General features: G+C 40.4%; 1 protein-coding gene across 1 annotated transcript in view; it reads right to left on the reverse strand.

The window, feature by feature from the left end:
- Positions 1-18,290, reverse strand: part of ESYT1 (extended synaptotagmin 1) — an 86,231-nt gene that overhangs the window by 19,654 nt on the left and 48,287 nt on the right. The window contains exons 8-16 of the mRNA XM_018560794.1: positions 13,276-13,396; positions 12,418-12,594; positions 11,311-11,393; positions 7,592-7,640; positions 7,420-7,509; positions 5,475-5,570; positions 2,288-2,359; positions 867-953; positions 640-789 (exon numbers count right to left, since the gene is read on the reverse strand). Coding sequence (XP_018416296.1) covers positions 640-789; positions 867-953; positions 2,288-2,359; positions 5,475-5,570; positions 7,420-7,509; positions 7,592-7,640; positions 11,311-11,393; positions 12,418-12,594; positions 13,276-13,396 — 925 coding nt within the window. The remainder of the gene's footprint in view (positions 1-639; positions 790-866; positions 954-2,287; positions 2,360-5,474; positions 5,571-7,419; positions 7,510-7,591; positions 7,641-11,310; positions 11,394-12,417; positions 12,595-13,275; positions 13,397-18,290) is intronic.

Consider the following 18,290-nt stretch of genomic DNA (forward strand, 5'->3'; position numbering starts at 1 on the left):
AATATGTACATTATAATATATATATATATATATATACACACACACACATATATACATACACACACACACACATCCATACATACACATCCATACATACACAACATGGAGATTACAAAAAACGGGAGCCAGTATTTTTTAGAAAGCAGTTCTATATAATCTACTACAGCCAGTAGATTAGATATGGGTTGGGGATTGAAGCCTTATGCAATAACAACAGGAATCAAATTTCAAACCAGGCCAGGATGTAAATTGCTGGCTGTGAGTAACATGTTTGTACTGACACTATGATATATCATATATCCTGTATGTGAAAGACAGTAAGGAGCCTACAGTTGGTATGCTTTGTGATTAACTTTCCTGAATTACAAACAGGTAAACAAAAAGGGGTTACCAGATCACCGGATTTCCCACAAAATGGCGTAGGGTGTACTGGTGTACTAGAACAATGCCTGGATGAAAAGCTAAAGCCCTGACAGGTAAGCTGTATTTCCTGTAAGCATTTCAAGGCTTAGTTTTCAATTTTCACATCAGTAGGCATAGCAGTATTCCACACAACAAGCTTCGTATCTACATTCAGGTCATCTAGAATATTACTGCCAAATTAAAAGGATTTTAACTTTATTTGTAGATTAACATTACCCTCATAACAAGCTTCATATAGATCCTACTCCTCAGTCCAGAGTTATCCAGCTGGAACCACTGGTCTAATGTCAAGTGGTCAGCACAAAGAATTCGGTCCAGCGGAACTGACAAAGAGCCCAGGGTTTGCTGACGATCATCATCCTTCACCTGGGAAAGAACACATGTCTTACTGTGTGCCAGCATCAAATCTGGAAATAGGATACCTGCCAATTGATCTAACTCACCTGTATGTCTAGGTCCAGTGAGTTGGGATTACGCAAAAAGAAACGGAACGGCTGCTCCCACACAGGGTTGTTGGTATTGTACACAGCCTGGAAAGAAAACAAATACTATTAAAGAGTGCCAATCACACAAGAGGAACTAGTCTGGAGTGGAATATGACAAAAGAACTTCCTAGACTAGGAGTCTAGCTGCCCATGAGGCTAGACTAGTATTATCAGGAGTAATTTCAAACACCGGTTGCGCCGGTCTTAAACATGTGCCTACTGAGTTAATAAAAACCGATATGGTATCTTGTGAGCTATATCAGCAGACTGAGGCTCTTTAGACACAAACCCATTTATGCAACTCCTCATCAAAGAAAGCATCCTCAACCAAGTGCTGATATAGATGCAGGAATGTCAGAGACAGACTCTGGAGGAGAAGGTGCAGAAGTACGTTTATGGCTCCTGCATTCTGAATCCGCTAAATCAAGCATAGCTGTAGAAAATTCCACCCTATATAATGAATAGAAGGGGGCCACACCTGGGGAAGCCAGGGAAGACTCTGAGGAGTGTGGGGATTTGTTGTCAGGTCCTTTAGGAAGAACACTGCAGGCTGTGTCAGAGCAGTTCATGGATTGTGAGCTGGAGAGGCCTATGGGACCATTCCATTTAGGTTTAGGATCCAACATAGTGCACTGCAACTAAGGCAGTGTAAATAAACAGGTTTATATGGTTGGAGCTGATCAAGTCATTGTAGGCAGCAGCAAGGACAAATTGAGGTAAAACTGTATCTTGCTAGTAGAGGAATGGTAGGAAAACTACCTCACACAGGAAAGGATAGTGTAGAGTGTGCGTCCAACCCTTTCAGGGAAAAACAAAGCTTGGAGAAAGATAATAAAGTGCAATGCTTACATAGACTTAACATAACCACAGGCCTGCAAAGTGCTTTGGGCCAAACAAGCCCAGTACTATGGTACAGGTGTGCTATGTGCAGAATCCAGTGATCAGTGCCACATTTCAGGAAACTTTTCACCCAGTTTCCTTTTGGCACACTCCCAAGGAAGTCATCAGACACAGGACCACACCAGAGGCTGTGCCAAAGCCCTAGACCTGCAAAGCATTTTGTGGCTAATAAACCAGTATCCTAGGTATCATGGTAGTGCCATAAGCAGAGTCTAGTGCCCGATGGTCACAATACAGGCAAGCCCTACAATCTTCAGTCTGGCGAGGACTGGCTATAGCCTCCGAGGTAGTGCTGAGGACTAGCCAATCTGGATAGGTGCATAAGAGCTTAGCTCAGCAGCGAAATGATGAAGACATGAATTCAGCTATGTCTCCACAGCAATGATAGCCCATTGTAGTTTTAACATGTCTTAAACCCATAAGGAATTAAGAAGAATACATTTTTAAAAAGCTACACTTCCCACCCTGCTAGTACTCACCCTGCTTTCCTGGGTCACATCTTGTATGGAAAGCTGCACCATGGGGTTGGGTTGCTTTGATGACTTCTTAAGCTAGAAATAGGAAAAAATATAAAAACATTATGCTATGCTGTCTCAGCAAAGGTACAGTAGAATTTTAGTAGGACAATGAATGCAGTCGGTCAGGAACTAAACACTTGACAAAACAAAAAAAAAAAGAAGATCCCCTCTTCTTTTATGTGAGAGATTTAGGAAGTATCCACACAAACGCTCAGTGGCTTCAAGCCCCCAGGACAAATTATGTCTACTACTGTTTTAGTCTTTGGGAAATTTAAAAAAAACAAAACCTTGTGCAATGGTATCTTCCACCTGGCCAAATTTTCTCCTACTATATCTACACTATGTCGGAGAGACTGTGGAGACATGTAATCTACTCCATACCCTCTGGTGCTAGTGGAATCATGTTTTCCAGGTCATCTCTGATATTACAGGATTCTTTACACCCCCTACTATATTGGTGGTTAGAACAATAATAGCTAGGAATTGGAAGAGTTAACCTCACCCCCATATATCTGAACTTGTGAGAACTATACAACTACACTATTACTATGAAAGGCTCTTTAAAACTACAAAATGGTGTTCATTGGAGGTCTAGTGGCCTCACCAAAACTTAATTTCCTAGAGACATGTTTAATGTGCCAGATGCAACACTACCGTTACCTCACTTGTGACTCTGTATGAACCCCCTATACTCTATTTTTCCATTTTAAAATCTATGCACGGTTTAACTACTATGGTTATTATGTAACTATGTATTAGTCTTGAGTACTAAGTATTCTTACAAAGTAATATAAAATATATAATTGACCTAGTTTCCATGAGGAACTAAAGTCAGATCTGCCGCTTGTTTACAAAGTTGTCTGGCTATATTGATATGTGCACGGTACTCATGAGGACTATGCCGGTAAAAAATAGATCAAACATGGGCTGTGAAGAATGGGAGAATAGGCATTTTTGTAGTCAGTCATTACAAGCTTCTGTGACTCTGAAGCCCCTTTGACACGGGCAGCTCGATCAGATACACCTGTCGGTTTTTCAGGCGGACCCAATCAGATACCCAACGCTAGTCTATGGGTAGCCCTGTGTAAATAGACAGGCTTCTGTTTACCCCTGACTCTGGCCAGGTCCACAAAGACAAACCGAACAGTGTTCCGTTTCGATGGACCTGATCATGCACGAATCCCATTCTGATCAGCCTGTGTGAAAGGGTCTTAAGAGGAAGTAATTACTGCACAATGACAATTTCCCAACATACTGGGCAGAGGAATGCACTGTGAAGAAGAAAACTTTTACCGCACATGTGCCACATTTACCTGCTCTAGGGCTGCAACCAACTAATCGATAATGAGAATAGTTGTCAACTATTCTCATTATCGATTAGTTGGTTGGATGCCCTAGCTCTCTCCGCCATGCTGGGAGGAGGGTGCAGCAAGCAGTGGGCGGGTGCAATAGCCAACCTGCTATTGGCTATTGCAATTTTAAAATGGCCAATAGCAGGCTGGCCATTGCACCAGCCCACTACCTGCTGTATTTACATTCAGCTGCCGTCTGCGGAATCTTGTCATTTCCTGGCTGAAGCTATTCGAGCGCCATGTGCTTGCAATACAATTATTAAACATAAAATTATAAAAAAGGTGGGAGAAAAGTTGTTTTGGGTTTCGGCCTGACAAATTCTGCTGTGTGAGGTGTGTTGCAGTGCCATTCATTTCAATGGCACCCCAAACGCGCATCCCAACCGCAGTGTGGTTGCCTGCACAGGAACGTACGGTATCGCAATGCCGTGCATTCCAGTGCAGTGCGATTACAAAAAATTGGGCATGCAGTTTTATTCTGAAGTAAACTTTATCTTTGTAACACTTCATTTGTGTATTTTATTTTAAATTAAGAATGGTATTTATTTTTTGAATAAAAACAAATAAATCGCCCAAATAATCGATTATAAAAGTAATCATTAGTTGCAGCCCTAACTTGCTCACCACATGGGCTAGGCTGGTTCTGGCAGTGCTTGTGGGGCCTGACAGGTGTCTCATCACCCTGTCATTATTAGTAAGTCATGTGTCTGAATATGCCTAGCCTAAAAGTCTGTCATACATGGTTAAATAATTACAATGACTTCGCCTTTTGAGCATCAATAGCGATTATTGGGCTGCTTCTGCACTGTAAATGGGAGACAGAGACAGAAAGCCCTCGGGCAGTTGAAGGTGCTTGTTATCACAGAGTAATTACTGTTTTCCAACAAACTTTATGCTAAGGATCCGAACTACATGCATGCACTGCTGTTGAGCGACAATCACAACACAGCAGGTTCTCCCATCACAAGTTCAGGCTCCTGTGAAACCTCCAGTAGCTTTCTGCTGACATATACTTGTATATAGCCAGCCTTAGAACAAATACTAAAAATGTGGCATATTCAAACTGTGCAATTTAACTCTTGACTGCTGCAAAAAATATAAAAATGGTTGCAAGTTCAATCTGTGCTATTTTTTACAAGACACCGTGCAAGGGTGACACATAAACACCACAAAGTCTCTTTGTATTCAGAAATGGAATGTCTGTGCTGACTTCAACCATGATGGGAGGTGACTGAAGCACAGCACAAACCTATGGGAACGAGTAAAAGCAGACACGGCTAGGACACAAAGATTAAACATTGTTGAGATCTGTTCCACATGTTTATAATGCTCATGTTTAACATAACGTACATTTTTCATGATTAGCCATGACTAATGAATACACACTTTCTAAAAATCAAATGGATTCTGTTAATTGCCATTCCAAGCATACTACTTAAATAAGGCAAGCCCACTTAAAAATGGATCGTTCTCTCTGAATAGACTGGAACAAGGCCTGCTCCCTCACCAAGGTTAGTTAACCACCAGCCTGTATATACCCCTTTATAACCAGGCCATTTTCAGTGCTCATTTGACCGACAGTTACTTGGTCATACAACACCGTGCTCTTTTGCTCCCACTTTCATAAATCAATCCCTGGAAGACATTGGTAGTTTATTAAACTGTACACAGTATGATAATACCCTATACAATTGGAAGAAAGTAGAAGCAAAATGTACTTAATACTATATAGTTTATTTCTTAGTAATAAAATAAAAGTGGACTCCAATGTCTTCATACTGTACATAGGTACTTACAGGTAAGTCATCTGCCTGATCCAAGTAGACAATTAGAATAGCTGAAGACGGTTCATCACTTGTCTTTGAAGATATTGTTTTATTCGTATTTATTATCTAAAAAGATAAAGAATGTAATAAGGTCAGGACTGCATTTGGTGACAATACAAAATTTGTGTTTTGTTTTTTATACCTGTCCAGCTCATGTGTTCTGTGTATACACTGGAACATTCCCATTCACTTTGTGTGACTGTTCATTTCAACTATCCAATCGTTAAAAGCATCAGCACATGATTGGGTATTCAAAGTTAACGCGGTCCAGTTCTGGTCACCAGTACTAAGAAAAGATGTCCTTGAGTTGGAAAAAGTCCAGCGGAGGGCAACCAAACTAATTAGGGGTATGGAGGACCAGAGCTACGAGACGAGGCTACTAAATTTAAACATGTTCACATTGGAGGTGAGGAGATTAAGGGGGGATATGATCTCCATGTACAAAATGTTCAATGGTGGTAGCAACATTAGCGATAAACTGTTTAAAATTAACTCCATTACAAAAACTAGAGGCCACCACCTAAAATTGGTGGGAAAAAAATTCCAGCACAAGGGGCAAAGGGGGTTCTTCACAGTAAGATCAGTTAGGGTCTGGAACTCACTGCCACAGGCGGTGATTTCAGCAAATAATGTGGAATTGTTCAAGAAACTTTTGGACGATTTCTTAAGGGACCATAATATACAGGGGTACAGGTACTCCTAGAATGAGTTCCTAATAGGTTGGACTTGATGGACTAATGTCTTTATTCAACCTCAAATACTATGTAACTATGTAACAGGAATTTTGCTTTTTATAGGGAAGATTCTCAACTAATTTAGTAAACCAGTCTCAGTTTTTATATTCAACTCTAAAGCAGTCCATACACAGACAAAGATATTTACACAATACAATTGATGTAGATAGACTTGTACAACAATGGCAATGATCACATTGTAGGAAGGCCATCACTGCCATCTGGAACAGAAGAGACCACAGACGGGCAGATATCCAACTGAGAACAATGGGCAGTGAGATATCTGTCTGTCCTCCAAGACCAACCGCACAGTATCTTAAGACTTGGTTGCCAGATTGAAGCGGTGTACTTAAAATGAAGTACTTCCTTCCCCTTTTCTCTCCAAGTGGAAAGGACTGTCCCCTTTTTGAGCACATTAATAATACAGCAGAGATGAGCAGATTTCATGCTCCACTTATTACTGGGTGCAACTTTTCAATCTGAACAAAACAGTTAATTTGCATGTTAGGCATAAAAAAAACCCCTAAAGATAGACTAATCATTCAGTAATAAATTATATTTTCTTATGTATGGCTAGCCGGTGTGCATCTAAACAGTCATACAAAATCTGACATGACATTTACAAGTCTTTCACTCGCTTCCTGCATCTCTCCAATGTGACCAAAATCTACTTGTAGAAACATACTGGATATGCAAACCTCATCATGAAGTCCCACTCCTCTGCAGCAACCTTGTTAAGTAAAATAAAGTTCTACTGTCTGCCCTTGGGTGATCCCTAAAGACTCATCTCTTCAGGGAAGCCTATCTCGCCTCAACCTAACCACTGAACAATCACGGTCTCAAACAATTCATCCCCACACAGCTACCACTTCTTGTATCACTTCCCTATTAGATTGCAAGCTCTCAAGGGCAGGGTCCTCTTTACCATCTTGTCTTGATTGGCATTGTAACTAATGTCATCATTATATTGTAAAGCACCGTGCAAACTGTAGGCACTATATAAATCCTGTATAATAATAATAATAATAATAAAATGAAACCCCCCTTGTCATGACTGCAGGAGCTGGAAATACATGAAAACTCATACTACAGAGTCTTCCAGGAGGCACTGTACACAAACAGTGGATCATTTCACCTGCCAGAGATAGATGAACACATAATACAGATGGGTACTTCTTTACCTGCTCCAGCTGGGAAGCATTGGACTGGAGAGTGAGCCATTGCAGTCGGAGATGGATCTTCCCACTCTTTGCATTGTTCAATGTGAACCACTAAAACAATGAGGAACAGCAGTAAGATATTGCACGCAGGGTCATAATACCTACCATCTAGTCTAAATGTATTACACTGTACCTGGTCTAAGACTTGAGCTTTCTTCACTTCACCAAGATCCAACTTCATCCTGAGACATGGAGAAAATGCGGTTAAAGTATTTTTCATGAATGTCCAGGTACATCTAACTATTAACTGGTAAATTGGAAGATACAGAATACCTTTAATATGTAAATTATTTTCAGGGAATGATTAGTCACCATATAAATACTAAGTATACTAAATAATTTAAAGGCAACCAGTCAAAATTTGGCTTATGCAAGAATTTAAGCACCTGGTGTTAATTTATATAATTCTACAAGCTTACCTGTGAAATATTTATAGCCATCCCCTTATTAGGCTTTGTTTGTCTGAGGATAACTTAAAGAAGAACTCCAGGCAAACATTTTCTTAACCCTCGCAGTGCGGCTACCCACACTGCAAGGGTTATGTGCCGTTTGTGTCTAGGTGCTAAAATATTAAAGTTATACTCACCCGAAGCTCCGCAGCAGTCAGCTGTCACAGCATTCACTCCAGCCTGTCTCCTCCTCCACTGCAGCACTGTAATCTTCCTCAGGGTCCTCACGTCTATTCACAATGTATAGAACATGATTTATGGGACCTTAGACCGCTGCAGAGGAAGGGAAGAATGGCTGGAAGGACCGATCTAAGAACAAGCTGGCTCCGAGGATCAGGTGAGTATTACATACTCAAAAACGAGCAGTTAACCCTTGCAGTGCGTGGGTAGCCCCAGTGCAAGGGTTAACTTTTTTTTCCACCAGGAGTTCTTCTTTAAAAAAAATAATAATAATCTGAAATAAGATACCCGGCCTAAAGGTTTGACAGTTGCTGACCTTTCAACCAAGAGTAAGCATTGCTGTATCAAATACAACACATGGTAGTTGTCTCTCTGTTGTAATCCTGTTATACACACTACGGTAGTAGTAGATAGCAGGTGTTATCAGCATGTGGGTAGATGGTAAAGAAGCAACTATCAGACTTAACGCAGCCTCTCACCAGGATGCACAGCTATGCTTTATAGCACATAGCTGATTTGTGCATGCAATACATATAAAAGATGTGTCCATTGATGAGAATGCACATTAAAACATGTGTAATAAAGCCTAATGACACACAACACTTAACGTAACAATGGGTCTAAACTGCACATACAACATACAGGTAAGTGCACAACAGCAGCAGAGGCATTGTATGCAACAATTATGTATAAATGCCAGCACATCAGGAATAAAGTAAGAAGAGTGTGTGCAAGTGAAGTATAATCTTCTTCCTTTAGGGCTTGTTTACACCATATCCGGACCAGATCTGAATGAGTTTCTGCATATGCAGTGCAGTCCGTTTTGCTGTGTTTTTGGCGCGTTCCCAGGCATTTTGTTTAGTTTTTTTAGCCCAAAATTGGCTTTTAGTGCTTTCCAGGGCGTTTTTGATGCTTTTGCATGCGTATTGGTGTATTCCAGAGCAGAAAAAAAGGGCATGCTGCAGTTTTTCCACATGCTCTGGAACGAAACCCTGTGGTCTGAACTAACGCTCAAAATACCATTGGAATACATTGGATGCAGTTTTGATGCGTTCTGTAACTGCTCCGCATCTACTGCGCATTTGGTGTGAATAAGCCCTTATTCCTGGTGTGCTGGCATTTATTCCTAATTATTATCATATGTCCATAAACATTTTAATGCACATTGACACACATTCAAACACCCTTTAACATGTTTTTACATGCGCATCTATCAATTTTAAGGGCCCCTGGATGTGAAATGACATGTCAAAGATAAACAGGAATGTAACAATGTGTGTTGATGTGTTGCATAAACTGTATCTGTATAACTGGCATCATACAAAAGAACCTTGTTCTGCATGAAGAGCGTCATCATGCATTAAAACACATAGGTTTGAATGGCTCCTGTTTCCTAATTCATATGATCTGTAAATATGTTTGGAAAAAAAAAAAAAAACACTTTAGAGCCTGGTTGAAATACTGTCAATGAGATATGGTATGCAGAAACCTACAGTCAATCAGAAACCTGCTGTAAGCAAATCAGGATGAATAGACTAATGGAAATCTTTGAATGGTTACCATGTTACTGCAGACCACTGCTCTTTAATAAAATATATTATATTAAATTAGCCCTTTAGGCCCCTTTCCCACGGGCTGATCTGGAGAGGATCCGTGCACAGATCCACTTCTGATCAGAGCACCATGGAGCGGATGTCACCGATATTTACAACAGATTACCCCCGATCCGGCATGATCAGGTGCAGCGAAACGGATCTCTGATCCATTGGCTTTTCCGGACCCGGCTGGAGTCAGGGGGTAACCGGGTGTAAACAGACACTAGTCCATTTCCATGCAGCTGCCTGTAGACTAACATTGGGCATCCGATCGGGTCCACCTGGAAAACCGATAGGCAGACCCGACTGGACTGCTCGTGTTAAAGGGGCCTTAGTGTGTCATCAAAAACTTTTTATTTTTTTTTCTAAAACCATCATCATTTAGGACAGGAAGTTGAACAGAAAATGATAGCAAATGTAAAAAAAAAAAACCCGCAGACATTGCAAAAACCTATCACACGATCTGTTTCCTAACACGTACACATGCCACAGGCATGTGAGAAGGACATCATCGTGCTGATCAAGATAAAAAAAAAAAGAAGAGGACTGCACACAAACACAGCAGCCATTATCAGTGAATAGTCCCTAGAAGCAGAATTCACATTAGCTCAATGTACAAAGATTCTTTTAAGTTTTGCAAACATCTCCCCATGCCCTAAAAGATCTTCAGATATATGCAAAGGTAAGGACTGCACTTGCCATGTAAGAAGTCTGCTATTCAAGAGTCATTTTTTAAAACCCTCATTCAAGTAAAACTTACTTCACAATTGCAAAATTAACATCAACATGAGGTAGCGAATAGTGCAATGGAGCAACCAGCTAAACAATAAGGGGTTCATGTATAAACCATTCGCACAGCGAACAGATCTGCAAACGAGATTTGCAGCACATTATGCCAACTAGATGGTACAGAGGAGTGACCATAATGCATACATATACACACACACACACACACACACCCCTTAGTGTCTTTTCTCATAATCACTATTTGCATGAGCTGTTGCATATTTTCTCATGTCTATCCATTAAAAGACACCAAGTACAGAAAAATACCTGCTGATCTGCCAGAAATCCAGTGTGCTCATTTCTGTTTGGGCTGACAACACAATGCCTTTGCTGATGTAAAATTACAGAACTGCTGAACTACAGAACTCTGCTTATCCCCCAACCTTTTGTATCCCCCTCCACGTACAAACAATTATTTATTTTCCAGCAAAATAATGGCGTTACCTTGATTCACCAGAGCTTGTCCACAAGAGGGAAAGGGCTCTTGGAAAATGTAGTTTGGGGGCGGCCCTAAATCAATAGGAACTGAGCTACCAATAGCTGCCCCTACAAGAGGTTTACAAACATGGGACTAGGACATATTTGCTGCACCTTTGATTTGCTTACAGTGTTTCGTATAAGGAGGCTTTTTTAAGGTTGTATATTATTTATCTATGCTAGCATTTTGATCTGTTGACATTTCAAGTGTTGGTAAAAATACTGTGCAGAATCCCAAAAGTTATACCAGTCTGTGATATCACTAGGCTTGTTCTGGGCTGCATAATGAGAAACAATTGGCTCCTAAATGTATGCCTAATGTACAAAAGACTATAAAAATGTTTGCATATGTTGATGTTCCTTACCGTCCTAGGAAGTCATCTTTATCTGGATCCTTATCAAACAACTCAACTTCCAGCTCTTGACCAGGCACTTCATGTACTATTACCTGCACATGGAAGCAACAAAGAAATAGGGTAAGAAAGACTACAATGCATGTATTGGACTCCAGGCAAATATACAGATAAAATACATATTAGGTTAAATGATTTCTAATTCTGTACAGTAGTCTTGTGATTAACCTACATTACCACAATGCATAGCCAGACAGGTGACAACATTCCTGGTTCAGAAATGCAGTGTTCTAATGGTCAATAAATGAGCATCATCACCTCTTGCCAATCGGCAACGAGCAGTAAAGTGGTATTTCCACTATGGATGGTAATATTCTCGCTTTGGACATCAAAACACAAAGTCAGCTACCAAGCAAATTGAAACAGGAGGAGCTAGTCAAGCTCACAGGTGATAAATGGCATCCACTGTAGATGCTCCCCTTGAGATGGTGTCTTTGTCACCATCTCAGGAACTTATCCAGAAATTTATTTTACACAGAGCTTATTGCACCCCACTATGTTACATTAATATGGCCGTAGATCTAACCCAGACTGTAAAACATGTGGACAAGCCCCTCATATACATGTTGTAGAGGAGGCCAAAACTTTTTTCCTATTGGACAAATGCACTCTCTACAGGTAAAAAGAGTTTTCTATACTACTTATACTTTAGATGCTAACTTGTGTTTACTTATGTTAATAGATGGTTAGGATATCCAACCTGAGGTGATGATACCTATACATAGATTACTGTTCTTAGCCCACAAACGCTTAGCACAACAGTTGATTGCTCCTGTTCCATTAGAAAACAAAACATGGATAACCATGGTTAACTTGGGGGGACACACAGGCATGACTCCCAGAGGCAGAGACATGATGGGATTGGAAGTTTCAGCACAGCTGGAGTGCTGAGGTTGCCTACCGATATAAAGTACATATTTCTATTGTATATTTAGTAATTTGCCCAGAGTTACAAACAGAAGTTATCTTTCACTGAACAGCCATAAATCTGCACCAGGTCGAAATAAATAAATAAAAATATATCAGTGAGAAATTAGTATACTGTAATAAAATAACTACCTCATACATCTCATTCCACACAGGGTTCAGGTTCTCATTAATGGTACGACTGGTGAAGACCTGTGTCCCTACACGCAGTATGGCATACGGATCAGACTTTCCTGCTAGCAATCCTCCCATCTGAAAATCCTTTGGAGACAGACTACGGGCTTCCAAGAGTTGGATGCGCACAATGCCCTAAAAAGAAAAAAAAAAAAAAAAAATCAGAAAATGCAAAACAGAAAGGGAAGAAAAGGATGCACTATGTCTTGTCTTATGTTAATGTATGTGAGGTGTATGTGATCCATGTTGTAGACATCACCAAGCTACAAAAAGGCATTCTATTGAAGACTTTAAAGATACTAAGGACTTCAGTCATTCCCCTGAAAACTTCAGGAGAACTGGTGTGCGATAAAACACGGTAAATAATTTAACACATTTGTGGTTTCAAATGCAAACTTCAGCAGTAGCAGTTCCCATTTCAGCCCCATTGCCATATCTATCATACAGAGAAAATACTAGAACCGTTTCCCAAAAGTCCATTTACTCCAAGGAAAACTGCAGTAATGACAGTGGGTAGTATAGTTTAGGGCTTACATCTGGCAGAAAAACTGAATTAACCTAAATAATTTTTACTGTTGAATGAAATTGTGGCAGAGAAGTAAGGCAGAATGGGCTTGTAGATCATAGACCATAGAAGGACCATAGACCATAGAACACATGCGGATGAGCTCCTTTAGAAAAATCCAGAAAAAGTATGGGATGACAAAAGGTTTAGACATGATCTATGAATCAGACATAAAAGAACACATGGATGTACTTATAATACCACTAAATGTGACATAAATGGACTAACATATCAACCCAATGAATAGTTACCCTGGGAAGGGGAGAACGAAGCTCTGCTACATGGAGATCTTGTGCAAGAGGGATGGCAAGACGATTTGGCAGCACCAAGTGCCCAGAAATGATGTCCATAATCATGGTGTCAGATATTATACTGTAGAAAGGATTGAATAGAGTCAACACAGAACACAGGAGAGCTGAACAGTCAATATACATAAATAAGATGGAGCAGATCAAACAGCTGACTTTTATTCATAATGTCAAAAGCTATGTGCACAGTAAAGCTGTGCATACAATGTTATAATTTTAACCAATTCACAGTGAGTGGAAATGGCAGCTACACAAAGTCCATCACTGATGATTGTCAAAGAAGCTGGGCAGAAAATTGTCAGCTGAACAGTTACTGCAGCCAAATCATCTTCAGTCACTGTTCAGATTTTCTGATCGCATTGTGTGCTGTCGGAATACAAAAGCCAGCAGGAAAGATGCCACTTTCCTGCTATGCATACCTGTTCTGTATCAGTTATTCAAAAAGTACTATAGCCAAAGAGTCCAGGTAAATAGCATTTTTAGAACAGGGTCAGCAATGGCAGCTACCTATATTTTTCTTAGGGAAGGATTTTTTTCATTTTAGTTTTAATAGACACATCTAAAAATATTTAAAATACCTACCTCTTTTTTTACACTGCCTTTTGAAAAGTGAACATGTGCCTACACTATGCAGATTAAGATATTTACATATTGTGAACAAGCATTAAAAGCAATTTAAAACAAGCCTGCATTTACCTCTGCAGTTACAGGCATTCTAGAGAAATTCATCTTCAAAGTTCCCAACACAAGCACTGAAATGTCAGATTTTTATATATATATAGAGAGCAGATTTTGGCAGCCTGCCAGCACTCTAATATAAACACACATCAGGTGTTTATAGGCTGTTAGAAAATAAGGCATTGAGACATTTCCCGATCTCTGCAGCTGTGGACCGGGAAAATGTCTCAGTACCTGTGATTGGCGCTGCGCGCTGTCAGCTTCCTGGCGGGCTCGGCACGTGGAGCTGCGAACACGCCCGAGCCCATCGTTACTACAGATCAATGTGAAGAAGCTTCAGAAACTTTCCTGATCTGAAGACATTTCAAATAAAGTTGGGATTGTGGCCAGGCAAACAATAAGGATAGTCTTTGAATTGAACATGGTATATGGATGGCTGGATCAGTGAGGATGTTCAGCATTCAGAAAGTTTCAGTGAGTGTCAGAGAAACTCCCTAGAGCAGGGGTTGGCAAACTCCGGCCCTCCAGCTGCGGTAAAACTACAAATCCCTTCATGGATCTGTCTCTAGGAGTCATGCCTGTGGTTGTGAGAATCTTGCAGTGCTTCATGGGATTTACAGTTCCACAACAGCTGAAGGGCCGGAGGTTGCCCACCCCTGCCCTAGACTTCAGAGACTTTTTTGTAATATTTGAGAATTAAGTACAAGCAACTAGACTGGTCGGGGATGGCTTCATACACTATGATCATATGCGCTCTTAAACGCCTCTTTAAAATTAAACAAGTGTAGATTTTGTAAACGTTTCTCATAGCTGGGTCTTTCCAGCCACCTCATTCATTTTATTGCCCTTCATTGAACTGTTTCAAGTTCAAGGACATCCTTGCTGTGGATTGGCTTTAAACCTCTTCACTGCTCGCTAAGAATAAGTAAACACTTTCATATCAGTAGTTTGGAAGCTGGTATAAAAGGCAAAGTATAAGAGGTGAAATGCCTTCACCTAACAAGTTCAATGGAATGTGGCTAACTACTACAAGCTATATCATGACCTGAAAACCTTTACAGCCATACAAATCTTTCAAATATATTTTTAAGCATACATGTGAAAGTGATTAGCCTGATGTAAAAATATATATTTGTGTGAATATTTTAAAAACGTTGTTTTCCTGTCCTGTAACTCATTTCAGAAGTCTTATGTGAAATGCTTAGGCTTCAAATCAATCCTCCTTTCTCATTCTGCATCGCACTAGGCAGGGATGCCCTCTTTCCTACCTATCTTTACCCTTTTCAGTACTCCGTTACATATTCTGATTACAAATTGTCCGAATATTTCAAGCATTCCCATTGCATGCACCCAACACAAACTCAGCTTGTTGATGTTATTTTGTACCTCGTCGAACTAGTCGCCTCCATGCAGACAGGCCACATAAATCCAAACCAATCATGAAACTTACCTTGCAGGTCTGAGATGCAGTTAGGTATTCCAGAATACCAGTAAACCTTATTGACTTTCATGTAAAACCAAGCCTTCCCTCCAGATTACTGTTCCCCTCTCAGTTTTAGGGATTGGACCAAACAGGGTGCCACAAATACATACAAACTGACCGCAAATGAAGGTATTGAATTATTTCCTTCTTTGCAAAAAGAACTATGCTTGCCAAATTTCAGTATCTCATGATGAAGCATTTCCTAGAGAAAAATGTGGCCCTCTTCTCCTAACCCCACTTTGAATGACGATGTCGCAATGACCCACATACGCCAGGCCTAATCGCCCTGATCAAAGCATCACGGTCAGACCCTCTAACACAGGGGTGCCCAATAGGTAGATCATAAAAGCAATGCTGGCAGATCGCTGTGTATACAGGGCTGGCACCCAAAAAGTGCAATGCCAAAATCCGGTGGAGTTAGCAAAAATCTCCCGACCGGTCCTGTGTCTCCTCACCTTTTGTGTGCATCCACAGCCAATCAGTGTTCAAGTGGGAATATTACCTGTCATATCTCCGCCCCCTCCTGAGACTGTACCACGCTGAAGTAGACTTTTCAAATTATCAGCTCAATGAGTTGGTAGATCTCATTGAGCCAGTCATTTGAAAAGTGGATTGTAACACAAAAAAGTGTGAGCACCCCTGCTCTAACATGACAGTTCCTTTCCTATACCCAGCAGTGGGCAGCTGACTTAGGTCCTGAACCCTGGGAAGGTGACTGATATGAGCCACATAGAAGACCAGCTCTTGCAATCTGTTGGTAGTGGAAATCACCTACAAAAGTTATGACTCATTGGTATAAGTTAGAATTGCCCACTATGTACCTGGCTACTCATGCATTGTTTCCAAAGTTTTGGACAGAGGGGAACATTCTACCACATCTGGTGGACATAGTTACATAGTTACATAGTATTTGAGGTTGAATAAAGACATTAGTCCATCAAGTCCAACCTATTAGGATCTCATTCTAGGAGTACCTGTACCCCTGTATATTACGGTCCCTTAAGAAATCGTCCAAAAGTTTCTTGAACAATTCCACATTCTTTGCTGAAATCACTGTCTGTGGCAGTGAGTTCCAGACCCTAACTGATCTTACTGTGAAGAACCCCCTTCGCCCCTTGTGCTGGAATTTTTTTTCCACCAATTTTAGGTGGTGGCCTCTAGTTTTTGTAATGGAGTTAATTTTAAACAGTTTATCGCTAATGTTGCTGCCACCATTGAACATTTTGTACATGGAGATCATATCCCCCCTTAATCTCCTCACCTCCAATGTGAACATGTTTAAATTTAGTAGCCTTGTCTCGTAGCTCTGGTCCTCCATACCCCTAATTAGTTTGGTTGCCCTCCGCTGGACTTTTTCCAACTCAAGGACATCTTTTCTTAGTACATGTCCAGTGGTCCAGCAATTCAAGATGAAAACCTTTAGCATGCTTACTAGACTTGTGGGCCATAACATCCCCTTTACATGCCAACTAGTATTCCCCTTGTTAATATTAGAACACCAGACCTCAGCTCTAATTTGAACTGATGATTCATATCTTCACAGCAATAAAACAATTTATTAGCAAGACGTGGAAAAGCCCCACTCTCTGTTGCCAAAAATAGATCTAGAATTACCCAAACCAAGCTCCAGAAGAAATTGGAGTCAGATAGCCAGATACATCTTCATTTTATCTGTCAATCTGGTACCTTGGTCTAAACACTTTTTTCCACCTGGGCTTGACATACAACTCCTGAACCGCCGACAGGTGCTGTGGCCATTAACCTCTTGCCCCAGACCCCCCTCCTTAGATTTTTTTTTGAACCCTTTCGCTGCCAAGCCCTCTGGAACATTTTTCAAATCAGCTGGCCAAGCCATTTTTGAATTTTCTGCAATTTTTTCCTATTGGTTTGATTTTCAACTGCTGCGTTGCTAGCGTTTGTAAAAGACCCCCCAAACCATATATTTTCTGAAAGCGCAGGCCCGGTAGAATAAAAAGATGGTGATACTAAATTTGTAGGCCCTGCGATAATTGCGCAAATGTTTCTCAAATTAATATTAAACCAATAAAAATACACAATTCAATTGTTAAAACACACCAAAATCAGTATCCGTGCACAAAAAAAAATTTTTTTTGACTAAATCTAAAAGATAAAACTGTATTGAGTATAAATAAAGTATGTGAAAAAACTGAGTGATGGCTTTTAAGCGGAAGTGACTTGAAAAGTATCAAAAAGTGCTAAATAGCCGTGTCTAGTATAAACTGTGAACCCAAAGGCGCACAGTGAAATTGGTGCAAAAAAATGGATTGTGGCGTGCCGTCTAAGTGAAAGCTACCTATGAATTATTGTGCCAGACAATAAAACAGCGAGATGGTGATCTAGAGCGGAACTACAAGTTGTCCATCATATTTGAAAGATGTAATCATATACAAGCAATCTGCGGTAGTGGAGCGGAGCCACTCAAGGTGAAAGATGAATAAATCCTTAACTCAAAAGGAAAAAATATGTTTTTCGACAAAAAACGATAAACGATAAAACGATAAACGATAATGGGAAACAACAAATCGATGTCAGTGGAGCGGAGCCACTCAAACCATAACCGTTCTAAACGGGAGGCATAAAAAGAAAAAATGTATATGGATTACAAACAGAGTCACAAAGCGTTGCCATGAGCTCCCACAGTTAATTTAATTTAATAAAAAAGATCATGACTGCGATGCGTTCTAACAACGCACTGCAGCGCATGTGCATGGTGTGCACCACAATATGTGTGTGTTATGTGGGGGGAGGGAGGGGTTGTGCTTTTTTTTATTAGTTT

The sequence above is a fragment of the Nanorana parkeri genome, unplaced genomic scaffold (assembly GCF_000935625.1).
Source record: "Nanorana parkeri isolate BGI_ZX_2015 unplaced genomic scaffold, ASM93562v1 scaffold478, whole genome shotgun sequence".
Lineage (NCBI taxonomy): Eukaryota > Metazoa > Chordata > Amphibia > Anura > Dicroglossidae > Nanorana > Nanorana parkeri.